The 25,803-nt window shown below is 39.8% G+C and overlaps 3 protein-coding genes across 3 annotated transcripts; 2 read left to right on the top strand and 1 right to left on the bottom strand.

Annotated features, from left to right (window-relative positions):
* Positions 1–18: 18 nt before the first annotated feature.
* Positions 19–1,383, top strand: LOC120427959 (mannose-P-dolichol utilization defect 1 protein homolog). The gene is made up of 3 exons (XM_039592913.1): positions 19–164; positions 228–342; positions 402–1,383. The coding sequence occupies exons 2-3, from the start codon at positions 255–257 to the stop codon at positions 1,082–1,084; spliced, it is 771 nt and encodes a 256-aa protein (XP_039448847.1). The 5' UTR covers positions 19–164; positions 228–254; the 3' UTR covers positions 1,085–1,383.
* A 171-nt stretch (positions 1,384–1,554) lies between these two features.
* On the top strand, positions 1,555–23,924 carry LOC120427954 (myosin-VIIa-like). Its single transcript, XM_039592907.2, has 12 exons — positions 1,555–1,829; positions 11,612–11,749; positions 11,824–11,946; positions 12,066–12,668; positions 12,724–13,236; positions 13,737–14,252; positions 14,313–15,182; positions 20,036–20,248; positions 20,312–22,099; positions 22,154–22,432; positions 22,489–23,586; positions 23,646–23,924. The coding sequence occupies exons 1-12, from the start codon at positions 1,809–1,811 to the stop codon at positions 23,832–23,834; spliced, it is 6,351 nt and encodes a 2,116-aa protein (XP_039448841.1). The 5' UTR covers positions 1,555–1,808; the 3' UTR covers positions 23,835–23,924.
* Positions 23,836–25,749, bottom strand: LOC128093098 (zinc carboxypeptidase-like). Its single transcript, XM_052708746.1, has 5 exons — positions 25,095–25,749; positions 24,654–25,035; positions 24,506–24,593; positions 24,156–24,446; positions 23,836–24,102 (listed from the first exon to the last, which is right to left on the bottom strand). Exons 1-5 carry the CDS (start codon positions 25,388–25,390, stop codon positions 23,909–23,911), a joined length of 1,251 nt encoding a protein of 416 aa, XP_052564706.1. The 5' UTR covers positions 25,391–25,749; the 3' UTR covers positions 23,836–23,908.
* Between the last annotated feature and the right edge of the window lie 54 nt (positions 25,750–25,803).

Below are 25,803 nucleotides of genomic sequence, written 5' to 3'. Positions count from 1 at the left end.
AAAGTGTAGCGTGAAACTGATATCTGACCGGGCTCCCGGTTTCTGCGGCTTGTTTACAAAATGGTCCTTCCTCAGCGTTTGACAGTTCACCGACACGTCCATTCATTTTGCATCGCGCGACGATTTGCATTTTCCGGGCACCGGAGTCCTTTTCCTTTTTCCTCGTAATTTTTCGCTAATTAAGTGTGTGATTTGCGGTGAATTAACTAGCTTTTGTGTTGTTTCAGTAACATCCCTTGTGATTGGCTAAGAAAATGGCAGATTTCGCTAAGCAGTTGATGCTGTTCGTGATGGACGAAAAGTGTTACGCGAATTACTTCGTAGACTTTGACTTTTTCGATGGTAAGTTGCTATTTTTAACTCGATATCGGTATCTTATATATTCTTTGCTCTCTTATCAGCCGACTGCATGAAGGCGCTGATCAGCAAAGGGCTCGGATTCGGGATCATCGCCGGGTCGGTGCTGGTCAAAGTTCCTCAGATTACGAAAATCTTGAAGAACAAGTCGGGCCAGGGCATAAACCTGTTCAGCGTGTGCCTGGATCTGCTGGCCATTACGATCCACATGTCGTACAGCTTCGTGAGCGGGTTCCCGTTCAGTGCTTGGGGGGACACGTCCTTCCTGGCCCTTCAGACGGCCCTGATTGCCGTGCTGGTGCTATTTTACGGTGGTTCTGCGTCGGGAGCGGTCGCCTTCGGTGGTGTCTACTCGGCCATTGCGTACGTCCTCATGGGAGGGCTGACCCCGCTCAAGTACCTGCTCATTGCCCAGGGCCTTAACATTCCGATCCTGCTGCTGGGCAAGCTGTCCCAGGCGTACACCAACTACCGGAACGGCAGCACCGGCCAGCTGTCGGCCGTCACGTGCTTCATGCTGCTGGCCGGAGCCCTCGCCCGGATCTTCACCTCCATCCAGGAGACGGGCGACCAGATGATGATCCTCACGTACGGCTGCTCGTCCTTTGCCAACGCCGTCATCGTGGCCCAGCTGCTGTACTACTGGAACGCGGACAAAGACAAGAAGGCGGCCGGAGCCGGAGGTGCCTCCAAGAAGGCCAAATCCAAGGCCAAGAAAACTGACTAAACCAAAAAATTACTAAAAAAAGACAATGCTCATCACAAGATTATTCCAGTTTTGCGTAGTTAGTTGGTGAGAGCAGTACAAAGAATTTGAGTTTTTTCTCCCTGAGATTTGTCGTTGCGATAAGCTTGTAAAAGTTCGATTTCTTAGTTCTTTAGATGTCAATTACACACACTCAGACACTGACTAGCGATAAATTTTACTCATGGAAAGCTGTTTTCCAAACTAGTGACAGAAGCGCGGCCGAAAATGCAGCTCTTTTCGATAAAATGCATTGAATAAACAAGACAGAAATAAAAAAATCTCCAAATTATTCGCAAATCCGAAAATCCCAGATTTAATTGGCCAGGGAACGAGCTCTCGCACCCTTCTCGAACTCGGGAACGCCGATAAGGTGGCCAATCGAACTGATAAGATAGTGGCAGGTGGCCGCTATCGACCCGCAGAAGGTATCGGCCCGAGCGCCGCTCCGGCAGGTCTCTCAGTTCGTGGAACATTCTTGACCGAGTGAGACGTGGTCGTTCGGCGCGCAACGGAATCTGCAGATTTGAAGTGGACAGTTTTGTGTGTGTGTTTAATCTTATCTTTGGCGGTGACTCAGAGGAATGGATTTCCGTGTTTTCTGAACTAAAAAAGCCAACTTTCCTGTGAGATACAAAACCCAAGTAATTCAAACAGAATCGTGCGTGGTGTGTGTGTTGATGAAACTGAAACAGTGAAAAAAACGATGGAGCAAAAAGAAGAGCTTGTAAGTGTTGAGCATTCAAAATAAAAGAAATTCAATTAAAATCTGCTCCAATTAGAGAGACGTCGGATGACGAAGACACCTGTCGGCTGGCGCTTATCATTTTTCCACCTACCTCTCTCGCTCACGTTGTCTGCTCTGTCTGATGTGTGTGAGCAGCGGTGGGTGGCGGGTGATGTGTGTACAGTTATCGATAACGCATTTCGAACTGAATGGCCACGAAGTGGACAAATCATTCAGCGAATTGCCATGAAGAATTGGTCAATTTTGCAGCCACGATTACTTGTTTTCTTTTGCCCAAAATAAAACTGGTTTTGAGTTGAATTGAATTAATATATCAAATGGCCACGTACTTTGCTACAATTCAAACGCGATTAAAGCAGTTGGGCAGCCATGCGCTAAATAGTTGCAATTCGTGATCAAATCTATTCAATGACGACGCGTGTACATCGTTTGGTTGGCAAAAAGTGTCTATTGCCTACAATGGTCATCCGTTAGTGGGGGCAGAAGTTATGAGTTTTTTAAAACTGCAACGTCATGATAACATCTTCCGCAACACCACATACGACCTAAGCAGAAAGCAGCGTTAGGACTCTTAAACATTCATTGGAACTAATAAGCAAAATGACTTTCATTCGATTGCATTTGATAGGAAATTGTCCAAGGAATTCGATAAAAATATTAGATCAACCCTCAAAAGCCTTACAATAATATTTGATTACAGTTTATGTTTTATAACATAATTTTGATCCATTTCTCATTTTTGTATTTTGTTTTATTGTATCACCATCGTGATTCCTGTACAATTTTACATAAGAGATAAGAATCTTTGAAAAACTCAAAATAAACCTACCCATCGATGAGAAACAGCCTTCCAAAGATTGAAACTTTTGATTTCCTAAGCTGTACAATAATTAAAGAATAAGATTATTCTGACTGCATATTTCATTTTAAATTAACCTTTGGAATGATTGATTGTTTTCACATATAATTTCTAATCTGAAACTGAAAATGTGGGTAAGAGGTCATCAAACACTCTTACACCCTTTGTCATAATTTTTCTTCGATGAAATTATTTAAACAGAATTTCTAATACAGGTTGTTTTGAATAGTACCATACACATCGTGATGAAATTTGGTGACGTCAGTGATTTAATTATGACAATTTAATTTATTATTTATCAAAGTTTATCTGGCAGAACCGACAGGACGCAATGTTTGTCGTCCAATCGAGCAAACCCCTGAATGCCAACCACCCACCTTCACGTATACATATCGACTCAGAATCAAATTCTGAGCAAATGTATGTGTGTGTCAAAATGTATGTGTCATCAAAATAATTGCAGTTCCAGAGTTTTTTTTTTGAAAAGGACCAATAAACTATTGTCTCTCATATGTTTATAGGACCTAATAAAAAAAAAACTCTAGATTGCTGGTTGAACCGATTTTGATCTCGTTCGTTTTGGTCTCATTCGGTCCGTCTTGGGGTTCCATAAGCCACTCTCTATAAATCGTGATGTTAAGCTAAATACCTCAAAAGTTATGCAAACAAACGATTGAGACTTAAGTTCGGAAGATTGTTAAAAGGGTGGATTTTGTAAGAAAATCCGTCATGTTATTCATTTTTAGAGAGATATTCAAAAGACCGTTCCAAAATACTGATGATCTGACAACCCCATCAAAATTTATTAGCACTTAAGGTGTTATTTATACACTTTTCTTACCACCTCAGATATCGGAAAACCCTATCAAAAATTAAAAGCACCACTGTGTTTTTATACACTTTTTTGAATAGCGATATTTAAAAAAAAAATCTTGTCCGAATCTATCATGCGACATGGACATGGACAGGTTTTTATCAGATCTTTCCGATGAGCCAGATAGATTGAAGGTCTTAAAACCCTCTCAAAAGAAATAAGTTATAAAGTTAATTTGTAAAACATTAAACAACAACACACACTGTTGTGGGACCTGATTACACAATCCGACTTCTGAAGTTGATGTCAGTAAACGCTTCAGTTTCGAGAAGGTATAATAGATTTTGGCCTGGATTTTGGCTCTTTGAACACACTTAATTGGATTTTTGTGGATTCCCTGCAGCTTAACCCTCTACTGCCCAAATTTTTTTTTCGAAAATTTTTATTTTTCCCGTGTTTAGGAGGTAATTTTGAGCAACTTTTGTTCAACGAAAAACTTTACTTCTCTTGTTTTATGAGTAATTCTCGCTGAAAGTGGACCACTATTTACACAAGGTGCTCAAAAATCAAAAGCAATGTACTTTTCCAATAGCCCCCACCAAGTTATGAATGAAACCATGTTTGGTTGGTTAAATTTGTCCTCACCTCGGCGCCACGAAGCTAAAACATTTTTTTAAATTGGTATTTTTGTGACTTAGACGCGTCCACAAAATTGCTCATAACTTTGCAAAAATTCAACAAACCCTTGATGTTTAGGGGTGTTTTGGAAAGGAAATGAGCAGAGCTTTCGAATGCACTTGTCAGAAAAATACCGTTCCATACAGTTTTAAGCCACAAAACACCAATGTATTTTTAAAAGTCATTTTTGAAGGCCGGCGCCCCGCTTTATCAAAAAACTGACAAATCCATTCGAAAGCTGAGACGATTTCACATAAAGGACCAATAAATCTAAGGTGTATGTTCCTCCTATCTTTTTTAATCTAATTTTGATTCTGCGAGCGCAGCGCTCCGTTCGCATTTCGGGCACCCAAAATGTTGCAATTTGCTTGCCCCATTTTAAGGTTTTGTCAAAAAATATAGGTGCTCACTTTTTAAATGATAGTTTATTGTCCAAGGATCAAAATGCACTTTCGATAATTGTCCAATATTTATGTTTTTGGGTTCTTCTAGGCAATTTGATGTCGAAAATTTGTTTTTTTTTTACTTTGGACTTTTTTCAGTAGAAATAGGGTAGGGTAGTCATCAATGAGACACTTTTGGTTTTCAACTTTCAACGATTTTTCTAATTTTTTCATCAGCATGTTTTAATGAGCTTTTTGTTGCATTTTCTTTCTTTTAATGTGTTCTAACATTGACCAAAATATGAGATCGATCCGACCTCTATAGCCAGAGTTATGGCACTGTCTCATTGTAGACGCACTTGGCAGGAACAATGAGACAGGTGGGGAACAATGAGACACTCTACGAAAATCAATACTTTTCTAGTAAAACATCATGTTTTTGTATTGTTCCATTGCAGGTGACTTGCCTTGAACATTTTAGAGCAATTTTGCCAACATGAAACTTTTAATAACAAAAGTTACACTAAAAAGTATTTAAATTTTGTAAAATCCATATATTTTTAGCAAATAACTTTGTATTTTTGGTTAAATGAAGTTAAAACTCTATAAATAGGCAAAAAATCACTTACAATTCATGTTTTGAAAGATTTTCAAAGATTTTGAAAATTTTAATGAAGAAAAATCGAAGTGTCTCATTGTTACCCATAGGCTGAAATGAGTGGGGAACAATGAGACAGCCCTGGATTCTGGGTATATTCTAAATTTTGGCCAAACCTAATTAAAGGACATTGTAGCCCAACTCAATCCCTATAGAACGTCGAAAGAAATTTGACGAATTATTAGTTTTGGTGTAAATGGCAGCCTACGAGAGAAAAAGTATTTTTTGTCCATAATTTACTTTTACACCCCAGAATCAAACATTTATGTATAACTTGTCAAGGGCTCGTCCATAACCAAAGCCACTATAATGGTAGACGTGTATCCAGTAGATACACCTTTCCCCCAAATATGAGCCTGATTGGTTGAAACTACGACTTGTGAGAGCTATTTTATCATTGTTCCCCGTGTCTCATTGATGACTACTCTACCCTAATGAATGCAGCATGTAGGAAATTTCACCACGGAAATTTTTCTCTAAAAGAAAACGTAATTTCGATACTCCAGTGCCAAGATATTTTAGTTTAAGTGAGAAAAAAAATTGCCAATTTTACAAATTTCTCAGAATTAACAAGCACGGTCTATATTTATATGCGGCATATGTTTTGGAGGCCAGAGTATGGTTTCTTATAGTTATTTTGGTCGCTCAATTCGGATCTGGAATCAAATTTCAGATTAACAGTTAAATTTGGAGCCACGCCCAAAAGTTATTTGCGGTAATATGCTGTAGTTTTAATCGCTAGTGAATTCGGTCATATTTCATCTTTCGCTCACCTTTTATTGATATTTTAATTACGGATTATTTTATGGAGATTGTTTTTTTAAACTTCTGATTGTTTTGAGAGGCCTCGTGGCGCGGTGGTTAGCGGCTTCGGATTCCAGATCCGAATTCAGCGACCAAAATAACTACAAGAAACCATACTCTGGCCTCCAAAACATATGCCGCACATAAATAATAGACCGTGCTTGTTAATTCTGAGAAATTTGTAAAATTGGCACTTTTTTTCTCACTTAAACTAAAATATCTTGGCACTGGAGTATCAAAATTACGTTTTCTTTTAGAGAAAAATTTCCGTGGTGAAATTTCCTACATGCTACATTCATTATTTCTACTGAAAAATAGTCCACCCAATTGTAAGTGAGCATTTTACAAAAAAAAAGTAAAAAAAAACAATTTTTCGACATTAAATTGCCTAGAAGAACCCAAAAACATAAATTTTGGTCAATTATCGAAAGTGCATTTTGATCCTTGGACAATAAACTATCATTTAAAAAGTGAGCATTTATATTTTTTGACAAAACCTTAAAATGGGGCAAGCAAATTGCAACATTTTGGGTGCCCGAAATGCGAACGGAGCGCTGCGCTCGCAGAATCAAAATTAGATTAAAAAAGATAGGAGGAACATACACCTTAGATTTATTGGTCCTTTATGTGAAATCGTCTCAGCTTTCGAATGGATTTGTCAGTTTTTTGATAAAGCGGGGCGCCGGCCTTCAAAAATGACTTTTAAAAATACATTGGTGTTTTGTGGCTAAAAAATTTATGGAACGGTATTTTTCTGACAAGTGCATTCGAAAGCTCTGCTCATTTCCTTTCCAAAACACCCCTAAACATCAAGGGTTCGTTGAATTTTTGCAAAGTTATGAGCAATTTTGTGGACGCGTCTAAGTCACAAAAATACCAATTTAAAAAAAATGTTTTAGCTTCGTGGCGCCGAGGTGAGGACAAATTTAACCAACCAAACATGGTTTCATTCATAACTTGGTGGGGGCTATTGGAAAAGTACATTGCTTTTGATTTTTGAGCACCTTGTGTAAATAGTGGTCCACTTTCAGCGAGAATTACTCTTATGTTTTTCTTGTTTCATTTTTAGTATTTTAATTTGCATTTATCTTGTTTAGTTTATGTTTGTTTTTGGTAGTATTTGGCCTACTCTACCACCTCCTATCATTACATTTTGCCTATCTAATTTTTTCATGTTTTTACAGTTACTTTTTCAATTTTTTGCATGTTTTTCACATTTTCTGCTATAAAATGGAACCATTATCATTTAAATTGTAAATAAATTTGTAGAGGCATAGTCTGGGGCACTAGAAAAATTACTGCATACTTCTTTTTACTTAAAATATAGGAAATGTTAGTAAAAAGCACAGTCAAAGTTGACCCCTAAAAAAATTACATTTTTAAAAACATTGGCAAAGTCCCATAAAACAAGTCAAACTTCCAACCCTAAAATTTTCCAAAATTTTAAAAGTTCTTCTTTCCAATGCTTTTTGAAGATCAAAAATTGGTTGAAAAATTGATTTTTGGCGATTTTTTTAATCGAAGCCCGTCTAGAGGCGGGGTTGGGTTGTAGATTCCTGCAGCTGCTTATAAATAATTTTTTCAACTTCGGGTATAAATTATACGGAACCATACCGCAACCACGTTTTTCTATAGAGCTATCTAAGCCCGATCTCACACACACTAGCACACCATTTGTTTTGCTGGCTGGTCCAAAATTTAACCTCACTTTTTTTCGTGTACGTACACTGCCGTTCTACGCATAATCGTCCCATGTAATTTTTAGACGATTCTGACTTTTTATCCTTTTTAAGCTTAGTTTTACGTATACTTTCAGAAAAACACATAAAATCTAGTACTTTGTTCTGAAAATCATTGAAAACAACACCAAGTCTGTTTGTCCCATCGTTGAAATTCTACGCATAATTGTCCCACCAAGTATTTTCAATCAAGAAATCAGGAGTTTTACGAAGCATTTCATCTTGTTTACCTGTTGTATAGCAAGAGAATTACAAATAAGGGTGATAAAATGTTAACCGGAGTGATTAATGACATATAGGGCGAAGAAACACAGAAATCGGGACAATTATGCGTAGAAACACAGAAATCGATCGAAAAATTTCAATCGCGTTTTTCTCAGTTGCCCTTTTTTGAACATGGGACAATTATGCGTAGAACGGCAGTACACGCAATACATGCGCACGTAGAAAACTCTATGGGAGTAACACAAATAAGGGGGTTCGCATGCCTGCCTAACCTAATTCCATTGCATTATTACTCAAATAAACAATTTTATTTTTTGGCAGAAAATTCACTTAAAATTAATTCTGGCGATTGGACGTTTTCAGGCAGCCCAAATCTATCGTGCCCAGCGATTAAAAAACCTTCATCAAAAAAAACATCTTTTGACGCTCATCAAGAGAAAAAATCGGAAGGGAACAAGACTCTCCTCTCTCGCGCACGGAAAATCGGTAAAATGAAACCGAAAAAAATCATCATTTGGATTATTTGGCGGAACACCGATTTCATTACTACACTTGCAGGTGTAACGTCACATGTCGAAAAATGGATTGTCACTCTTTGTAGATGAACAATGTATGTACAAAACGAAATAAATAAATTTAAGTGGTGCTAACAATGAAAATCATAAAAAATTTTCAACTGATTGATTTTTTTTTTTCGAAAAGTTTCGGTGGCGAAGACAGTTCACAAGCGAAAATGATTATTTGCGATTATTCCATCCCCACGGTATGGAGGAAGCAAAATATTATAAATCCAGAACACCCATGGGAGATTTATACGTAGTGAGTTGTGTTTCACCGTCCTGATTAAGAATATGTACGATTAAAAAAATACTATCGGTGAAAATTGCGTTTTTCAGAAAAAAAATATGATTGTCCATACTTGTCGGCTGAACATACAGTTTTTTTTGAATTTCAGTTATTTCAAAGTAAAAAATAACTTAGATAAAAGTGAGCAAGCAACTCTCCATTGTTGGCGTAAAGCGGACAATTGCAAAAGTGATGATAATAGGTCGAATGGCTTATAGTGGCGGAAATGGCTATATTTCCCTATTTGCTCTATTTCTATAAAATGACTGCACACCCACTTTTTTTTACATTAAAATTAGGGGTTATTAGTTAAAATCCGGGAACCGTGGTGTAGGGGTAAGCGTGATTGCCTCTCACCCAGTCGGCCTGGGTTCGATCCCAGACGGTCCCGGTGGCATTTTTTCGAGACGAAATTTGTCTGATCACGCCTTCCGTCCGACGGGAAGTAAATGTTGGCCCCGGACTAACCTAAAAAGGTTAGGTCGTTAGCTCATTCCAGGTGTAGGAGTCGTCTCCCTGGGTCCTGTCTCGGTGGAGTCGCTGATAGGCAGTTGGACTAACAATCCAAAGGTCGTCAGTTCGTCAGTTCTCATCCCGGGGAGGATGGAAGCTAAGGTGTAAAAATTGCCTCAAAAATCAAGCCTTCGAACACCTAGTTTCGAGTAGGAATCTCGCAATCGAGAAAGCCAAGGCAATTCTGTAGAGCGAATAATTTGATTTTTTTTAGTTAAAATCACGGTTAAAAGTTTTCTAAAAAGATTTTTTTTTCAAAACATTGGCAAAGTCACATGGAACATATAAAATCATCAAATCCTTTTTTCAAATTTTAAGAATATTCAAGATTTTCACTTTAAGATCAAATATTGTAGAACAATATTTTGATTTTTCTGCGATTTTTTTTAATGCTAAAAATAACAAAGGGCTTTAGGATCCAACGCTTTAACATTTTTTTTTGTTTTTAGCTTACAACATAAATTACTCTGTCTCTTTAAAGTTAAAGGATGCTTTCAACAAAAAGAGTTGAAATATTGAATCTGTAAATTGGTTAAAGGCTTTTTTGAAGCAATCACGAAATCTCAAATATTGTATGAATATTTTGGCAAAGTTACATAAAACAAGTCACACTTCCAAACTTAAAATTTTCTAGATTTTGAAAAGTTTTTCTTTCCAATGCTTTTTTAAGATCAACAATTGGTTGAACAATGATTATTGGAAATTTTTCAGATCGCAGCCCGTTTAGAGGCGGTGTTAGGTTGTAGAGGGTTAAGGGCACTTTTTGGCTTTTCTGAAAATTTAGAATTTTTGGACCACACATTTGGAAAGACGAAATTTTATATATTTTTTTTTTATAAAATCATGAATTGATTGAAATTTTTCGCAGTAGCAAATTTGGGTTAATGTATGTAAAATTTTTGATAATATGGGGTATCTCCACATTGCTCGTGTGGACTCGTGTACTATGTTTGCTAAGATTTATATCTGAAAAGTACAAAAAAGCACACAAGCATCGACTTATAACTATTAAAAAAAAATCACTGCTATGTTTTTAAAAGTGCATTGCATTGCAGGTTTAAATTTTCATGAGCAAAACTACTTTAGTTCAGTTTTAGACACAAAACAAAGCGGACGCGTCTCGCGAACGTGCAAGTTTTCCCTTTCAATTTTGGTGACGGTCCAAAGCCACAAATTGCTCAAGTGTGACCGAACGAAACCAGCATGCCTGGCTGCCGCCGGCATTGCACGCTGGTAGTCGACTTCAACGTTATGCCGGTTAATCCTGGTGTCGAGAAAATTTTAAGATTTCTCATGAGGAACGTTAGGCTAGATTTTTCCACAGTGCGCAATTTACAGTGGAAAATCGTCAGCAACCAAGCGATCATCGAGACCTTGACCGCAGAACAGGCTCGCTGCATTGCACGGGTTCACAGCTTGCGACACTATTTGGTTCACGAACGCCGCAGGTATCATATTCCAATTTACGTTAAGAATGGGGCCATCCAGGTGTGTATGAGTTCTCGGAATGCAGAACGATGAAAAAAGTAATTTGTTTCAATAAGTTTAAACATACTTATTTTGCATTTTGAAATTTAGAAGTTTTTTGAATCTCTGAGAAATTCTAAAAATCCGTGTTTTTTGTTGATTTATTAAAAAAGATTTTTGTTGAATAAACGCTAGAACAAATTGTGATATCACCAAAAAAAAAATTTTTTCCGAATCGAAAAGTATCATGGTTTGATAGAAGGCAAAATTTTGTAGATAATCAATTAATTCATTATACAACTCCTCATTTTTCTGGGGATTTATCCAAAAAATCAAAAAGAATTAGGCTCCCTGAATACGCTCCAATCGCCAGAATTCAATTTTGAAATAATTTCATAACCAGTTTGTGCATAAAACTAATGTAGTTGTTTATTTCATTAAGGTGACATAAACCCAACAATTAAGTTATAAACATCAAGCTTTTCCATGAAACTATTTTCAGTGACCTAGCGCCTTCATAAAATCATTCTAAGAACCATTTTGTTTGTGCTGCTAATACAGATGCACCATAGACTAATTCCAAAGACAATATAATGCTCTTCAGGTGAAAATACACTCACAACAGAGTACATAGTATTTAGTAAAACTATTTTCTTGGAATCATAGTCAAGTAACGTGAAAATATCAAACTTATTATAATTGGAAAAACGCAAAATGACCGTGCGTCTCCATCATTGACCAAGGAGTGCAAATCATTTTTTTTTCTTCATTACAGGGCGAATGGGTGTGGCTCGCGCCCAAGCAAAACAGCGAGTTCGAGATCCCGTACGCGGGCCGTGTCCTGCGGACCCATTCCGGCAAGACCCTTGTCGTGGACGACGATGGCACGGAGAGCTGGGTTAAGGACAGCGAGGTTGGTATCGCGAAGCTACTTTGCGTTCAAGCGGTCATATCCGGGTAATGAGTTTGTTTTCTTTTGTTGTTCAGGTTATCAAGCCGATGCACGTCACGTCACAGCGGACAGTTCACGATATGATAACGCTGGGCGACCTGCAGGAATATGCCATTTTGCGAAATTTGATTGTTCGATACCGCCAAAAGCAAATCTACGTAAGTGTGTTTAATGATTGATGGCAGCCACGGGCGGGGTTGTTGATGCAGGTCGTTGGCTGGTTGAACGATGATTAATTGGGGTGTGTTTTGCTGGATTCCTTTTTTTTTGTTTGTAGACTTATACAGGTAGCATGCTGGTGGCTATCAACCCGTACGAGATTCTGCCGATTTATACGTTCAATGAAGTTAATCTGTACAGGGAGAAGAAGATTGGCGATCTGCCGCCGCACATTTTTGCCATTGGGGACGGAGCGTACCAGGAGATGCGACGGGATGGCCGCGATCAGTGTATCGTGATCAGTGGGGAGTCTGGTGCCGGCAAGACCGAGAGTACAAAGTTGATTCTGCAATACCTGGCCGCTACTAGCGGGAAGCACTCGTGGGTTGAACAGCAGATCATCGAGTCGAATCCGATTATGGAGGCGTTCGGGAATGCCAAAACCGTGCGAAACGATAACTCATCACGATTTGGGAAGTACATTGACGTTCACTTCAACCGGGAGGGGGTCATTGGTGGGGCCAAGATTGATCAGTATTTGCTGGAGAAGTCGAGAATCGTTTATCAGAACAAGGGTGAACGAAACTATCACATTTTCTATTCGATGCTGGTTGGGCTGGGCAAGGAGGAGAAGAAGATGCTAGAACTTGAGGATGCTTCCAAGTACCAGTACTTGATCAGGGGACAAACGCTGAACTGCGATGGGCGAAATGATGCTAGTGTAAGAGAACTGTGTAATCTTCTTCAAAATCAGTTTTTAACCCACCTATTTGCAGGAATTCGCCAACGTAAGGTCAGCAATGAAGGTTCTCGCGTTTACCGACCAGGAAATTTGGTCAATCCTTAGTCTGCTTGCAGCAATCCTCCATTTAGGCAACATCAAGTACAAATCAACCGTCGTCCAGAACATGGACGCCGTCGAGGTGAACGATTCTACAAACGCAACCAGGGTTAGTGGTCTGCTGGGAGTGACCAAAGGTGCCCTGGTAAACGCCCTAACCCGGCGGACCATCATCGCCCAGGGTGAGCGCGTGGTCTCGCAAGTGTCCAAGGAGCAAGCACTGGAAGCGAGGGATGCGTTCGTGAAGGCAATCTACGGCAAGATATTTCTGATGGTCGTGAACAAGATCAACAGTGCGATCTTCAAGTCCTCGCCGAAGGGTCGAATTTCGATTGGGGTGTTGGACATTTTCGGCTTCGAGCAGTTTGAGACGAACAGCTTCGAGCAGTTGTGCATCAATTTTGCGAACGAGAATTTGCAGCAGTTTTTCGTGAAGCATATTTTTAAGGTGAGTCAGTTGGCTAATGTATTAATCATATTTGGTATTCAACACCCTAAGCATAAATCAAGGACCATGTGACTCCATCCTTACAACCTCCCGTTGGTTGAGATGGGGTCACATGGCTGATAAAATTTTATTTGTCACAAATTAACCTATTGGTATCGTCAACTGGGACGAATCGGGATTATAGTCTGAATAGGGACAGTAGTTTTAAAAGCACTTGAAAGCTTAAAATTTGGGAACCGATGTGAAACTTTGGTTGTTCTTTGTCTGTTCTAACCGAAACCAATAAAAAATATAAAAAGTGTGGAATAACATAGATAAAACTGCTGTCCCAATTCGCCCCATGTGTTCCGATTTGCTCCAGATGACGGTACAAATGTTTTATAGGATTTATATACTAATTTTAATGTATGATCATAAATATGTTGTTGATAAATAATTTCATCAAATAAACGAGTTCAATGAGGTAAACTAATCTATAATTGTTTCTCCATCCCCCGCAGATGGAGCAAGCCGAGTACACCCGCGAGGGCATCAACTGGACCAACATCGAGTTCATCGACAACCAGGACGTGCTGGACATGATCGGGATGAAGTCGCTCCACCTGATGGCCCTGATCGACGACGAGACGCGCTTCCCAAAGGGCACCGACCTGACGATGCTTTCGAAGTTGCACAGCACGCACGGGTCAAAGACGATCTACCTGAAGCCGAAGTACGATAATGTTCCGGCGTTCGGCATTCAGCACTTTGCCGGTACGGTGTTTTACAACGTGAACGGCTTCCTGGAGAAGAATAGGGACACGTTTAGTTCGGATTTGAAGGAGCTGGTGACGAAGAGTAGCAATGAGTTTTTAGTAAAGCTGTTCGAGTCGGACGATTCGCTGGACACGTCAAAGAAGAGCATTACGTTGTCTCTGCAATTCAGGAACTCGCTGGAAGCGTTGATGAGAACGCTGTCGTCGTGCCATCCGTACTTTATTCGGTGCATTAAGCCGAATGAGTTTAAGAAACCAATGGTGGGTTTAAGGGGGTGGGAAGAAGAAGTGATTGAGGCTGATGAACTTCTGTGATTTTAGATCATCGACAATGCTTTGTGCGTGAGACAGCTGCGCTATTCCGGTATGATGGAAACGGCCAAGATTAGGAAGGCAGGTTACGCGATTCGGCACACGTACACGGAGTTTGTGGAACGCTATCGCCATTTGGGTAGAGGAATTGGTCCAGCTCACAAGGTTGATTGTTTGGCGGCTTCGCGACAGATTTGTGAGCGAATACTGGCTGGTATTCCAGACGATTATCAATTTGGAAAGACGAAAATATTCCTGAAGGAAAGTCACGACCTGTTGCTGGAGTCGGAACGTTCGAGGGTCTACCTGCATTACATCGTATTGATCCAACGTGCCTTCCGTAGAATTTTGTTCTTCAAGTACATCCGCAAGTATCGCAACGCTGCTATTACAATTCAGAAGCACTGGCGAGCGCGTGGCTATCGATCGAACTATCTGGTGCAGCGAAATGGCTATCGCAGGCTACAAGCCGTGATCAAGTCTCGTGAGTTGACCTACAAATTTGGTCGACTTCGCTCAGCGATCATTAATCTGCAAGCTCAGTGTCGTGGCTTTCTGACGCGAAAGAACCTTAAGGACAAGATAACCTACAAAGCCCAACGCATCAACGAGCTGCTTGTGATGAGGCGCAATGAAGAAGTCCAGTTCAAAAAGTCCGGGAACAAGCGTTGGCAAGAGGATGCCGAACACAACTATAGGCTGCGAGTCGACGAGCTGAACCGAGAACTGGCGCTGGAAGCCGAGGCTAGGAAGGCAGCGATCAAACCACAACAGCCAATCAACGTCGAGGAAGACAACAAGATCGTAGACGATGTGTTTGGTTTCCTAGACGGACCCATGAGTCCGGAACCGGTCCCGAAGCGAAAGGCGTCCTTTGCCGTAAGCAGAATGTTACAGTATTTTGAGGAGAAGAGTCGAAACAAAAAAATCATTCCCACCAAACTGTTGTCCCGTCCCGTGAACTATTACGAATCATCTCGGTTGTGAATGCACAAGTCGTGATTGAATGTTTGACCACCAATCTCATCTCTTTTTACACAAAATACACACAAACCCCAGGGCGCAAACTTGACACAACGTTACTAACTCTGAAATGCAATATTTGTTCGAAATAGTAGAGTATATCTGTAAATAAACGCCACAATTAGGTCATCTGCAATCGCAAAATCGTTCTTGTTTCATCTATCGCCGGAGTTCTGAGAAATGGATTAAACTTTAAGCAGGCATCAGACTTAAGTTCGCGCGGACACGCACGTGCGTTTCGCTGGCACTGCCGTTGACCGGTGCCGAGTAACTGAGATTGCTAATCGAGTGCTCCAACCTGCCAGGGCCCATAGATTTCTTATCTATGATTTTGCAGGAATCAATGCTGCCTGTCAGGTGTCGACTTGTAGTAGAGGTGGTGACCGACATTCTTGTCCGGTGAGTGATTGATGGCGTTTGTAGGAGCGCCTTTGGAATGCCTTAGGAAGTTTAATCTTTTTCTCACTCCCTCGCACAAGCTACTAGCGCGGGCGCGCTGATAAGCGCCAGCCCCTTGTATATAAACCATGCTCGTTATCAACCCCATAAACATTTGGCCCATTCGTTTCGGTGTGTAGAGTTGTTTCAACATTGTATGAAATACTGCGTGTTTTGTTCAGGATTGTAATAATACGTAATTTCGAATAAAGCGAAAAAAAAAAACATTACATTCAACATACAATAACATCATAACTCAAGCATTGTACAATTACTCATTCACTACACTATACAATATATCACATCCATTTTACACAAAGACAACACAGAATAAGCTTACTTTTCTATTTAACAAATGTGTAGTTTTATTGATTTAAGGTACCTATTTGCACAAGGGTAATTCTCCGCCAACTCACACAGCAGTTGCCCCAACTTCTCTTCGATTTGCGTGAAATTTTGTTCTAAGGGGTAACATTTGTCCCTGATCACGAATTCGATGTCTGCTTTTCGATATCTCGTGACGGAGTGGCGGTACGACCCCTTTCATTTTTGAGCATGCAAAAAAAAGGTGTTTTCAATAATTTGCACAGTATTTTGCATTTTGCAGCCTGAAACGGTGATGAGGTATAAATTTGGTGTCAAACGGACTTTTTATGTAAAATTGGACGCCCGATTCGATGGCGTACTCAAAATAAAAAAAACGTATTTTTCATCGAAAAAAACACTAAAAAGTTTTTAAAAACTCTGTCATTTTTCGTTACTTAACTGTAATTTTTTTTGGAACATGTCATTTTAAGGGAAATTTTACGTTCTTTTCGTATCTAGATTATCCCAGAAGGGTTATTTTTAGAACAAGAATTTTAATTTTAAAATTGCGTGTTTTTTTGTAACTTTACAGGGTTATTTTTCAGATTGTTTCAATTTTCTACAAAGTAGTGAAGCAGAAAATTACAAAAAAAAAAAATATATATACATACATAAGGGGTTTGCTTGTAACCACCGATTTTTGGAAAAAAGTAGAGTAAAACAATTTTCTACAAAGTTGTAGAGCAGACAAGAAAAGCTTTCGATATATAAATATAAGGAGCTTGCTTGCAACCCAAGACCTATCGCGTTTTTACAAAAAAGAAATGAAAAAAGTTACTTTTTGCGTTTCTCTTTGTTTTGTCGTCCGTGTCTGTAGCGGGTGATCATAAACGGCTATGATCAACGACGACCAACTTTTTCAAAACTTTTTTTTTCGTAAAATCGCGATAACTGGTGATGGTTACAAGCAAACCCCTTATGTTTTTATATCATTTTTTTTTGTAATTGTCTGTTCTACAACTTTGTACAACATTGTTACACTCTAAAAAACAACCCTGCAAATTTAGAAAAAACACGAAATTTTAAAATGAAAAATATTGTTCTAAATGAAAAAAATACCCTTCTGGGTTTTTGTAGATTCGAAAAGTACATTAAATTTCCCTTAAAATAACATATGGGTCATTCCAGGTCAACTGAGTACACTTTTGGACTCAACCTTCACCGATTTGGACCAAACTTGGAGGGAACGTTTATCTATCGATAGTTAACAGAAATCCCAAGTTTGGTGCTGATTGGACCATCCCTCTATTTTTGGCACCGCCCTCTTTTTTGGCGATTTTCTAAAAAACTTTTTTTTCTTTTAATCACAACTTTTCAACTATTTGAGCAAAAGACTTTCTACAGGTTGCATTTTATAGAAAATTGTCCAAGGAATTCGATAAAAATAAAATTTTAACCCTTAAATGCCCACTAATATTATATTTTATCGTTTTAAGTATAAAAATTCAGTTTTGACCAATTGCTTATATTTTTATTTGTTTTATTTTATCACCATCGTGTTCCCCGGACAATTTTACATAATAATCAATATAGACTTCAAACTAAAATGAACTATTGGCGAGATACAGCGATTTTACTGAAAAAAGTTTGATTTTGCACTGCACTCTGTCCTATGAATTCAAATCCGAAATAAGTTTCTCACATATAAAAACCGAATTATGCGAGATTCATTCCTTTTTGTTGAAAAGTACACCATGAACTTCCGAGTGCTGCGCAAAATCAAACTTTTTTCAGTAAAATCGCTGAATCTCGTCAATAGTTCATTTTAGTTTGAAGTCTACATTGATTTTTATGTAAAATTGACCGGGGAACACGATGGTGATAAAATAAAACAAATAAAAATATAAGCAATTGGTCAAAACTGAATTTTTATACTTAAAACGATAAAATATAATATTAGTGGGCATTTAAGGGTTAAAATTTTATTTTTTTCGAATTCCTTGGACAATTTTCTATAAAATGCAACCTGTAGAAAGTCTTTTGCTCAAATAGTTGCAAAGTTATGATTAAAAGAAAAAAAAGTTTTTTAGAAAATCGCCAAAAAAGAGGGCGGTGCCAAAAATAGAGGGATGGTCCAATCAGCACCAAACTTGGGATTTCTGTTAACTATCGATAGATAAACGTTCCCTCTAAGTTTGGTCCAAATCGGTGAAGGTCGAGTCCAAAAGTGTACTCAGTTGACCTGGTATGACCCATATTCCAATTTTTTTACAGTTAGTATCGAAAAATGGCAGAGTTTTTAAAACCTTTTTAGTGTTTTTTTTTTTCGATGAAAAATAGTTTTTTTTCGGAAATTTGAGTCCAATTTTACATAAAGGTCCCTTTGACACCAAATTTCCATTTCCATTAAGGCTGCAAATTATTGAAAAACAACTCTTTTTTCGCATGTTCAAAAATGAAAGGGGTCGTACCACCCCTCCGTCACAATATATCAAAAAACGGACCTCGGATTCGTGATCAGGGACAAATGTTACCCCTTAGAACAAAGTTTCTCGCAAATCGAAGAAGGGTCGGGGCAACTTTTCCCAATTTCGTGTGAGTTGGTAGAGAAATACCCACAAACAAATTTAGATTTCTTGGTTGTTTTTAGAATATTCTTATTAACATTTAAAGTTGATAAGTTAAATGTTAGTTAGTGTCTAGTAGGGTAGTTCACGGATATATGAAAAAGACAAAAGTGTTCAATTTCGTTTGCATCAACCGTAATTTTAAAGTTCTATGACCTCAGAAGCTACCCTTAAAATTAGAGCTTATTTGGTTAAGGTTTAGTTGCTCCAGTTTTGATCTGAAGTTAGAATGGAATTTCAATAAATTTAATTGATTTATTTTTCAATTTTTAACTCTTCTTCTGGAAAGTTTTCCTCAACCCGAGAAAGTATTATCATCTAAGAGATTTTTTATAGGTTTTGATCCGGGGAACAACTTTGTAGAACATCGCAAAGCGCTAAGAATTGCTCCCGAAAAGATATAGGTTTATTTTTTGAGCATGTTTTGATTTTTTGTCGAAAAAAGTAAACTCCAAAAAACACCCTGAATCTTTTCGGGATCAATTCCTAGCACTTTGCGATGTTCTACAAAGTTGTTCCCCGGATCAAAACCTATAAGACACTTAAGAATAGGAAAATTTTACAGGGTTTTGGGAAATTTTCTATAAGAAAATGTAAAAAGTTTCAATTCTCCATAGTAAATTGATTAATGTTCCATACTAACTTCAGATAAAAACTGGAGCAACTAAACCATAACCAAATAAGCTCAAATTTCCAGGTTAGCTCTTGGGTACTTTAAAATTCCGGTTGATGCAAACGAAATTGAACACTTTTGTCTTTTTCATATAACCGTGAACTCGAGTTTTTGGAAGCAACTTTAAGGAAAATACCGTAAATAATAAAAGTTAATACAAATAGGGCAGTTGAAAATATGACCATAGCTAACAATCTGTCGATTCAGAAATTGATTTTAGTATACTGGAAGTTTGGGAAGAACGAAAATACCCAAAATGCCCTCGAGTCTAGGCAGAATTCACGCTTTGAATAAATTAATTTTTTGATAAAAAAATAAGTGTTAAAATTTTTGTGTTGGAAATTTGATCAAATTGACAGAAAAAAATTAATTTAAATATTTGCTGAAATTTAACAGATTTTTTAAAATCGAATTTTAATTTGTGTGTATAAAACAATGGTCCGTTAATTGATACGATTCCCAAAAATCGTTATTTTGTCGAAATTCCAAGTTCATTCAAACACATTTAACAAAATTGTTAATCATTTTCTGTTAGAATCAAATTAAATAAATACATTAACCAAATAAAAAACCTCACATCAACATGGTTTCATTGTGGATTTCATTTGTTTAAACTTATCGCAAATCAAGCATATTTTACAATCCTTTTTTTTCGAACCCATCAGGAGGACCCCCAACCAGAAGACCCCGCCACCAGTGCGGCCCTCACGTCCGCATACGGGGAAAATTTTCCCTACCGCGAGGATTTATCCGACTATAATTTCGCCAAGTACGCGGCCACGTACTTTGCCAACAATGCGTCCAATCAATTCAGCAAGCGCAAGCTTAAATCCTCGCTGCTCGATGTACCCAGCCCGGCCGACATAATTTCTGCGCAGGTTTGTAGCTCGATTAAGTTTTTTTTTTTATTGGAGCTGAAGAGATGCAATTTTTGCTTTCAGGCCCTATGGATTACGATTTTACGATTCATGGGAGATATGGCCGAGGCGCGATACGAGGACGATAGCGAAGACGTGAAACACAAGCCGGTCATGCAGAAATTGACGAAAACGTTGGGACGAAACTATGCCAAGAGCAAAGAGTTCCAGGCTTTTCAGCAGAACTTGTCCGAGCATGAGCGGAAGCTGATCCACCGGACGTTGAAGCGAAAGACAAAGATTCCGAGCGAGTTGAAGGCTATTGTAGAGAATACCGATGAGATAGCTGACTATCAGGAATTTTTGAACAACCGAAGCTCACATTTGGATAAGCTGCACTTTATTATTGGACATGGCATATTGAACAAACAACTGCGAGATGAAATTTACTGTCAAATCTGTAAACAGCTTACCAACAACCCCAACTCCACGTCCTACGCCAAGGGGTGGATTCTGCTATCGCTATGCGTGGGATGCTTTCCACCGTCGGAAAAGTTTGAAAAATATCTGCGATCGTTCATCCGCGAAGGACCACAGCTTTATGCACCGTATTGCGAGCATCGCTTGGATCGTACGGTGAAGAATGGTACAAGGCGACAACCTCCCTCTTGGTTGGAGCTTCAAACGACCAAGACGAAGAAACCGATTCTGGTGGTCGTCACGATGATGGATGGCTCGAGCAAGAATGTGGAAATCGATTCAGCCACAACGGCTCAGGAGATGTGTGAAAAACTTTCGTTTGGCATCGGTTTGAAGGACGTCTTCGGATTCTCGATTTTTGTCATGCTCCAGGAGAAGGTGCTCTCGCTGCAGAGTGGTGGGGAGTTCATAATGGATGCCATTTCGAACTGTGAGCAGTATGCTAAAGAACAGGGTGGTAATGAACGCAATGCTCCGTGGAAGATCTTCTTTCGCAAAGAGATGTTCGCCCCGTGGCATGACCCGGCAGTAGATCCCGTGGCTACGAACTTGATTTACTCACAGGTGGTTCGTGGGTTGAACTTGGGCGAGCTGGTTAGCACCTCGGACAAGGACATTGCTATGTTGGCTGCCTTGCAGTATTACGCCGATTATGGCTTTGAGTTGAACAGTAAGACGCTTCAAGATCGACTTAAGGACTACATTCCGAGGCAGTTGGTGCGCGCGGAGACTGCAACGCGATGGGTTCAGTTGATCGAGACGGCATTTAAACGAAGCCGTTGCGTCAAGGATGGGCTCCAGAGAATCGCTGCCAAAGAAGACATTGTACTGTTCGCAAAGATCACTTGGGGTATGATGTTTTCCCGATTCTACGAAGCAGTTCAAATTGACGGTACAAAGCTTCCCACGAGCAATATTATCATTGCGGTAAATTGGTCGGGAATATTCTTTGTGGATGATCAAGAACAAGTCCTGCTGGAGATCTCCTATCCGGAAATTATGCAAATTGATTGCGATGATGGGGATGACAATGATGTTGGAACACTGTTCATCAACACTATCCAGAACGAGGACTTCGTATTCAAATCATTTGAGGCGAAAGCATTGTCCAACTTGATCAACGATATCCTGAAAGAGCTGCGAAACAGAAGTATCTATGCGGTAGCTGTTCGCACTCATTCAGATGAAAGTCAGACGGAATCTATGCTGAGTCTGTTGAAGGGAGATCTTGTAACGCTTGGGCAAGGTTTTACCGGGGAAACAATCCTAGCCGAGGACGCTACCTGGGGGTTCGGTGAGTCCAACGGAAGATCTGGTTACTTCCCGACGGAGGTGGTTTACATTCTACCGACTATCATGCCACCTCCTGCCAGCGTTCTTAGTTTGTACAGGGTAAGTTTGGTAATCTTCCAGTGGATGTGATTTTAATTTGATCTTTACAAACAGAGGGAAGGAGTCCTTAAACCCAGAAAGCATGCGGCACCGAATTATAACACTATTCAACGCAAGAAGATGCACACCTTGCAGCGCTTTGGTTCCGAGAACTTCCGGGCCCCAATTAGCGTGACTTCAAACTCGTCAACGCTTAGCAGTATCAGGAAGTCGACAACCGAAGAGCTATGGAGACACACGCGAGAACCGATGAAGGCACCACTGCTGCAAAAGCTTCAACCCGACAAGGTGCATTCGGAAATTGCAGTAGCTGTATTCACTTTGATCTTGAAGGTTTGTATTATCAAAGTTTGGTAGTGAAATTAGTTTTTGAAAATTCATATTTTTAGTACATGGGAGACCTACCCAAAGGACGTGAATCGATCGATACTGATAGAATCTTCGGTCCTGCCTTGAACAACGACTTGCTTAGAGATGAAATCTTCTGCCAGATAATGAGACAGCTAACGGATAATCAAATTCAGATAAGTGAGGAACGTGGTTGGGATTTGCTATGGTTGGCTACCGGTGTAATGGTACCTGGACAACAGCTCTTGAAGGAGCTTTTCATGTTCCTCAAAAGTAGAAAGCATTCGTTGGCCCCAGAGTGTCTGCAACGAGTTCAGAAGACGCTGAAAATTGGTAACAGGATGTTCCCACCATATATTGTGGAAGTTGAGGCAATTCGTTATAGATCTGTTGAGATCTACCACAAAGTCTACTTCCCAGATGATACCGATGAAGCATTCCAGATCGAATCTTGTACTAAGACAAAAGATTTGCTGCAAACGATCACCAGACGTTTGGATCTGAAGTCCATCGAAGGGTTCAGTTTGTTCATCAAGATTGGCGACAAAGTGTTCTCGATGCCCGAGGAATACTTCATTTTTGACTTTATATACGAGCTGATGGAATGGATGAGAGAGACGATGCCGTCAAGATCGAACGATAATCGCATTAATTGTGAATATCAGCTGTTCTTCATGAAGAAACTATGGATTAACGTGACTCCGGGGAAAGATCCAATCGCAGACGAGATGTTCTACTTCTATCAGGAAGTTCCCAAATTGCTTCAAGGATACTACAAACTGACCAAGATGGAAGCAGTTGAGCTAGGGGCATACGTGTTCTGGGCTCAGTATGAAGAACAAGATGTACAACATCTGCAGAAGGCGTTCCCTGATATGTTGCATGGTCTGATTCCCGAGGATGTTGTCAGGATGCAAAAAATAGATCAGTGGAAGAAGGACATCTTGGCGAAGGTTAATGCATTGAAGGGAATCAGCCAGGCGGTCGCGAAACTGGAGTTCTTGAAGATTGTGCATAAATTTCCCATGTTTGGATCTACGTTTTTTGTTGTCAAGCAAACTACAGATCAAAATTTACCAGACACGTTGCTGGTGGCCATCAACAAACAAGGATTTAACCTTATCGATCCACGTACAAAGGTTTGATCTCTTCTAATGTTCATAAATCATCAATACATGTTTCGATTCTCTCATTGTAGGACACCTTGTCTCAGTACAGCTTTATGGAGTTAAATTTCTGGAGCTCTGGTAACACTTACTTCCACATCAAGTTCGGCAACATGATGGGTTCCACAAAATTGCTTTTGGAGACCAAGCAAGGCTACAAAATGGACGATCTACTAACATCGTACATACGACACTTTAAGACGCAAGGACAACGAAACTAGATCAAATATTTTGAATATGTATTAAGTAGTATTGTATCAGTTATCACAACAATTGCATTGATCGTAAATATAATTCAGACATATCCAAGACTCTTCGCCTCGGCCAGGAATGCAATCAGTCCGTTCAGCGTCTCCTGGGAGTTTGGTACGATTTGGTCAGCTGGGAGGGCAAAGCCATGTGCTCCATTGTCGCGGAACTCGAAAGTGTACGCCAGTTTGGTTCCGTGAACACCCATAAAGTAGTCGTTAGTACTTCCGGAAGTTACGTCTAAAATAAAGATAAATTTAAATGTGATCGAGAAAGGATATTCAAACACTTACACAACAGCTGCGCCGAGTTCCCAAAGGTGTATTGCGTTCCATGGGTTGCACGAATGGCATCAACGGTTTTGGCGGCGATTTGCTGCAGATCCGCTTGATTGGCGGGAAGCGGAGCGTTGGTAAACCCGAACGGTGTCAGCAGGTACTGTCCAAACGAGTGGAATGAAAACTGAACGTTGATTTTGTCGGCGATCGTCGCGTAGTAATCCGCCATGGCTCGAGTCTCCGGTTCAGAGAACGGAGTAGGTCCCGAAAATGTGTCGGAGCAGGCGATCGTTGATGCTCCACCGGCTGTAATAGTTACGGGAGTTGAGTTTCGATTTAAAAATGAATTGTGAAAGAATACTCACTTCGCCAGAAGTAGTCAAAGTTGCGGTTGGGATCGGTTCCGGTGCAGAGCACTGATGATGGTTGGCGGGTCTTTCTCCACATTCGATTCTAGTAAGAAAATCTGTACTGTTAATAGCTATTCAAATTTAGAATACTTAGACCGCTTACACTATTCCGACTAAACTCGAGTCCGTCCGGATTAGCTACCATGATAAAGTACCAATCGTAGTTCTGGGCCAGGTCCACCACAGCTGGATCGCTCGATGTTAGCAGTTCGTTCAGCAACCACGTGGCGGTCGCCGATGAGATCCACTCACGTGCGTGAATGTTAGCTTCAATGAAGATTCCCGGATTGTTCGCCTTGTGCGAGAGTTTAACTGCCTTCAGATCACGATTCTCGAAAGATTTTCCATATGTTGTACTCGTTAAAATGCTGGAATGTCGGCCAACCATGTCGTCCAACCAAGCGTAGATTTCAGCCGTGGAATAGTAGTCGTCCCAACCGAAGGTAGATCGGCGGCCTTTGTTCGGACGTTCGTTATCGATCACTCTGGAAGAAGAATCCATTGTTGGTACGTCAGACTCAGTCACAACAATTCTTACGCTTACTCTTGGAAGTTCTCAATGCGAAGTCGAGTCTTGATGTTCAGCTTCGTTGTAAGTTCCTCAAAATCAGAGTACTTGTGAGGTGGCACAACTAGTTCCAACTCCATGTTGGTTTGAACAGGACTATCCCAAAAAATATATCCATCGGGGTGCTCTTCCAGATACTGCAGGACTTGCAGCTGTTCTTCGGTCCCGATGCGCACCTGATGCACGCGGTAATTGTCGAATCTTGCTTGTTCAGAAGCTATACAGCAAACACTTGCTGCAAACAGCAGCGATATCAACTGTAATCGGTTCATTTCGTATTGGTACTACATCCCAAGTACCCAATTTCGACTCCTTTTATATCAAATAGTCCAGACTTTGTGGCTACGTCAGAACCCCTGTGGCGTCTGGTAATAAATCTGTCGATGAGTAATTTACTGGCTGTAAGTCATTTCCGATAACGGTAGCAATTTGGGGAAATCTGTTCTACATTCTACAAGTGACATCGCGTCAATTGGTTGGGCGATGTCTACCGTTAGAATCAGCTGTTCGGTAGTCATTGAAATCAGTAGGCCCAGATAACTGAACGTAGCTGGGAGGGAATGAATCCCTGAATGCGGACCTGAAATTTTTGCTATCATTTGATAAGGAATGGACGAGTCATTGCAATATTTTACTTGATTGCTTGATTGATACCACATTTGTAAACAATTGGAAATTTCACTAA

Source organism: Culex pipiens, chromosome 2 (assembly GCF_016801865.2).
Source record: "Culex pipiens pallens isolate TS chromosome 2, TS_CPP_V2, whole genome shotgun sequence".
NCBI lineage: Eukaryota > Metazoa > Arthropoda > Insecta > Diptera > Culicidae > Culex > Culex pipiens.
The sequence above is the reverse complement of the archived record's forward strand: the minus strand, read 5'-3'. Positions and strand labels throughout refer to the sequence as shown.

Bases quoted from the DNA above. Each gene is read 5' to 3' on its own strand.
- LOC120427959 (XM_039592913.1), top strand. From the start codon at position 255: ATGGCAGATTTCGCTAAGCAGTTGATGCTGTTCGTGATGGACGAAAAG. The intron at 343-401 runs GTAAGTTGCTAT...CTCTCTTATCAG, and splicing joins AGACTTTGACTTTTTCGATG to CCGACTGCATGAAGGCGCTG.
- LOC120427954 (XM_039592907.2), top strand. From the start codon at position 1,809: ATGGAGCAAAAAGAAGAGCTT. The intron at 15,183-20,035 runs GTAAGCAGAATG...CGAACCCATCAG, and splicing joins AGCGAAAGGCGTCCTTTGCC to GAGGACCCCCAACCAGAAGA. The intron at 23,587-23,645 runs GTTTGATCTCTT...CTCTCATTGTAG, and splicing joins TTATCGATCCACGTACAAAG to GACACCTTGTCTCAGTACAG.
- LOC128093098 (XM_052708746.1), bottom strand. From the start codon at position 25,390: ATGAACCGATTACAGTTGATATCGCTGCTGTTTGCAGCAAGTGTTTGC. The intron at 25,036-25,094 runs GTAAGCGTAAGA...TTCTTCTTCCAG, and splicing joins CGCATTGAGAACTTCCAAGA to AGTGATCGATAACGAACGTC. The intron at 24,594-24,653 runs GTAAGCGGTCTA...TTTTCTTACTAG, and splicing joins TCGAGTTTAGTCGGAATAGT to AATCGAATGTGGAGAAAGAC.